The 1252-nt window shown below is 28.2% G+C and overlaps 1 protein-coding gene across 1 annotated transcript; it reads left to right on the forward strand.

Moving 5' to 3' along the window:
• Positions 1-661: 661 nt before the first annotated feature.
• Positions 662-1168, forward strand: LOTGIDRAFT_176981 (hypothetical protein; the record flags this gene model as incomplete). The annotated part of the gene is made up of 1 exon (XM_009068892.1): positions 662-1168. The coding sequence occupies one exon, from the start codon at positions 662-664 to the stop codon at positions 1166-1168; it is 507 nt and encodes a 168-aa protein (XP_009067140.1).
• Positions 1169-1252: the final 84 nt, after the last annotated feature.

Consider the following 1252-nt stretch of genomic DNA (forward strand, 5'->3'; position numbering starts at 1 on the left):
TGCTAAATCTGGTCAGAAAGGTGATGCTGACTTTGCTCAAATGGCCAGTGAAAAAAGAACATTTAAAACTGGAGGAGTGGGTATGTATAGATGTACATGATATTTCTATGTTGTTTTGTGGTAGTGGCTTTAATATTATTCAAAATCTGCTGAAGTGTGTTGTCTTTTTTCTGACTTTCTCTTTGGTTGTTTGGATATTATTAAATATAGATTCTCTCTGTTTGGGGTGAAAATAGGACAGGATTTGGTATGAAATTATCACTGAATGTATAATATTCAGATATATAATAATATATGATTTTATGTTAGGCTATTGGTATCCTGTAATGGCACGACTTTATCATAATAACACTTTATCAAACAACACAGAATCATTAGACAGTGGAAATACAGGAGGAGGTTTTTATTTCATTTATCTGGGTTGATTAATGTTGTCACAAAATAAAACCTTCAAAATTACTGTCATTTATTGTAGATTAGAATGTAGAATATACTAAATCATCCCTTTTAACTTAAACAATATATCTACTAATCACTTAATTAGATATACCATATTGATAAGTGTTACAGGTTTAATATTCTACCAAGTGAAAAGTTTGTTGTCATAGGATGAAATAAAACCCCTCAGATCAAAAGACAACTTTTAAATATCAGTGAAGTCATGAAAAGACAAGTTATAAATATCAATGAAGTCATGAAAAGACAAGTTATAAATATCAATGAAGTCATGAAAAGACAAGTTATAAATATCAATGAAGTCATGAAAAGACAAGTTATAAATATCAGTGAAGTCATGAAAAGACAAGTTATAGATGTCAATGAAGTCATGAAAAGACAAGTTATAAATATCAGTGAAGTCATGAAAAGACAAGTTATAAATATCAATGAAGTCATGAAAAGACAAGTTATAAATATCAATGAAGTCATGAAAAGACAAGTTATAAATATCAGTGAAGTCATGAAAAGACAAGTTATAGATATCAATGAAGTCATGAAAAGACAAGTTATAAATATCAGTGAAGTCATGAAAAGACAAGTTATAGATATCAATGAAGTCATGAAAAGACAAGTTATAAATATCAGTGAAGTCATGAAAAGACAAGTTATAGATATCAATGAAGTCATGAAAAGACAAGTTATAAATATCAATAAAGTCATGAAAAGATAAATTCTTTATACAATTGAAATCATGTATGTAATGAAAAGTTCCCAATGATAAAAAGAACTTTTGTCTAGAGCAGTGTTTTGGACA

The sequence above is a fragment of the Lottia gigantea genome (assembly GCF_000327385.1).
Source record: "Lottia gigantea unplaced genomic scaffold LOTGIsca_9577, whole genome shotgun sequence".
NCBI lineage: Eukaryota > Metazoa > Mollusca > Gastropoda > Lottiidae > Lottia > Lottia gigantea.